The sequence below is a fragment of the Egretta garzetta genome, unplaced genomic scaffold (genome assembly GCF_000687185.1).
Source record: "Egretta garzetta isolate BGI_Z169 unplaced genomic scaffold, ASM68718v1 scaffold448, whole genome shotgun sequence".
Lineage (NCBI taxonomy): Eukaryota > Metazoa > Chordata > Aves > Pelecaniformes > Ardeidae > Egretta > Egretta garzetta.
In genome coordinates, this window is record NW_009260497.1 from 802620 (window position 1) to 805078 (window position 2459).

Genomic DNA, 2459 nt, shown 5'->3' on the forward strand with positions numbered 1-2459 from the left:
AGGCAGGTGCCAGCAACATGAGGGCGTGGCGGGGGGGGATTGGGGAACAGTGCCGTATGCCGGCTGGGCTTGTGTGTGGCTGCCCCTCGGCGCTGGCCAGGCTTGTCCCCAGTGGTGTGTCCCCTGTTGCAGGCCTTCTCAGCCCCTCCTCGACCGCTCCATCCCCGACTTCACTGCCTTTACCTCAGTAGACGACTGGCTGAGTGCCGTGAAGATGAGCCAGTACAGGGACAGCTTCCTGACCGCGGGCTTCACCTCCCTGCAGCTTGTCGCCCAGATGACGTCCGAGTGAGTTGGGTGCCGCGCCGGGGCTGGCTGGAAGCTGCCTGGTGTTGTGGGGAGGTGGGAAGGTTGGTGCGAGGCACCCATGGAAGGGAGGGTGTGGGCATCCGTCACAGCGGTCCGCAGCAGCACCCTGTGTCTGGAGGTGGCCGTGTTCACCAGCTGGGAGCTGCTTGGGGTCCCTCCTCGCCCTGGTGATGCTCACAGGGCTGTGCTTGGGTTGTGTGTGTTCTGCTGAGAGACACAGTCCAGCTGGGCTTTCCTCCCTCACCTTGCTCAGACCAGATACACCAACCCTCGGCCACCCATTGATACTCCCCTATCTGTCTGTCTTCCAGAGACCTCCTGAGAATAGGGGTGACTTTGGCTGGGCACCAGAAGAAGATCCTGAACAGCGTCCAGTCCATGCGAGTACAGATGAGTCAGTCTCCGACCTCGATGGCATGACACCCCTCGTTCAACGGGGAGGGGGCCGGGAGGGCATGCAGCGAGGGGCAGAGGTGGGAGGGGAGGAACTGACGGGCGCTGCGGGGCAGCATTTGGAGAGGTGCCGCCGCTGCCTGGGGACTGCGACCGCAGGCGGAGGATGTTCCTGGGACTCATCTCTAACTGGTGACTTCCGTTCCTCGCCAACAGAAGCACACTTACCATTGTCATGGTGGGGAACAGCGTATAAATACATATAAATATGTACAAATCATATATTTAAAAAATGAAACAAACAAACAAAAGACAAAAAACAATGAAGACAAACCAATGCGTGTTGGGGAATCAAACCCAAACCCTAGAGACCAGACTCCAATCCCACCACTGGTGAGCAGTGGTCGAAACTGAGAAGGAGAAAGGGGCTATTGGGGCAGGGAGCGGCACGAGATGGAGCGTCCCGTCCGGATAAACCACCTTCCTTGATTTGCTTTTCTTCTTTCACCCTCCCTCCCAGCCCTGGCCCCTCCTGCTCGCTCCACTCCCCTCTCTGCTCACAGACCGGGTGGAAGTGTCCTCAGACACCTCCGCAGCTCCCTGCCGTCCTACCCGGGTGCCGCTCCGGCAACTACCAAAGGACTTCGCTGACCACTGCATGGGAGATCCGACTCAATCCAGTTAATGTCTTCATATTGAAGAAGAGATGTACCTTCAATAGAAAACCTTGGGTTTTTGGTTGGTTTTTTTTCTCTTTTGCTTGCATTTTTTTTGCAAAAAGGAAAAAAAAGGATTTAAAAAAAAAAAACAAAACAACAAACAAATCCATCCTGGAAAATGGAAAGAGGTGTTCCTGTGTGTGTGTGCGCTCATGCGCGTGTGTATGTTGTCAACCTACTGTGGACTCACTGCTTGTCCCTAACCGAAGATCGCTGCCAACCCCGCCGCCGGCGGCCCGCTGGTTCCCAGCCCGGGGGGCCTGGGGTGGTGCCCCCAGCCCCTGGGAGCGGGAGGCAACAGGGAAGCGCCCAGCGGTGAAGCAAGCGCTCGGCGTCCTGCAAGCAGGGAGGACGCCAAGGGCCGGCCAGCACAGTGGGGACGAGACGGGACCGGAGGAGCTGCCACGTGGTTGTGACTGGGTTGGTGACTGCTGGAGAAGGAGGAGAGGTGCTCTGGGAAGCAGACTGCTAAGGCCTCCAGAGCCTCAGCGACGCACAGAAGATGGCTATGGAGGACGTTTCCCCCCTTCCCACCCCATCTTGTGGACCTAAGGATTTTGATACTGAATTACAGACTTAGGTTTTGTGGCTTCAGAGGTAAGTCCATTTGTCTCATGTACCTCTCTCTCTGTCCATCCTCCTCTGTATTTTTCAGCTCACTTCCTTAACGCCTCTCCCAGTGAATGTTTCCCCATGTTTAATTTGGCTTTTTTTTTTTTGTTCCACCATTGGTCTCCCTTGCAAAATGATCTAGTTAAAATTACTAGACGCGTGTCAGTGTTTACACAGAATATTGTAAGACTGGGCAATCTAACTTCCCTCTGTGGATCGCGCCGAGAGTTTATAAAATGAATGAACTCTTAATAAGGCTTTTACTTAGATGGTTGTGTGCGAGTTGTAATGATCCATCACCGCGCTCTTGCAGGCGCTGTGCTGGCAGCAAGCAGCACCCACGTGGCAGGGGGAACAGTGGTGTGGGTGGGCTGCCGGTCCCAGACGTAATTTGGTGGCGTGGGGGCTCATACATGTATGAGAAAC

At 55.5% G+C, this 2459-nt stretch overlaps 1 protein-coding gene across 1 annotated transcript in view; it reads left to right on the forward strand.

Annotated features, from left to right (window-relative positions):
* EPHB1 (EPH receptor B1) overlaps window positions 1–729 on the forward strand; it is a 53552-nt gene extending 52823 nt beyond the window's left edge. Inside the window, 2 exon segments of the mRNA XM_035900051.1 lie at window positions 133–288; window positions 621–729. Of these exon segments, the coding sequence (XP_035755944.1) occupies window positions 133–288; window positions 621–729 (265 nt within the window).
* Window positions 730–2459: the final 1730 nt, after the last annotated feature.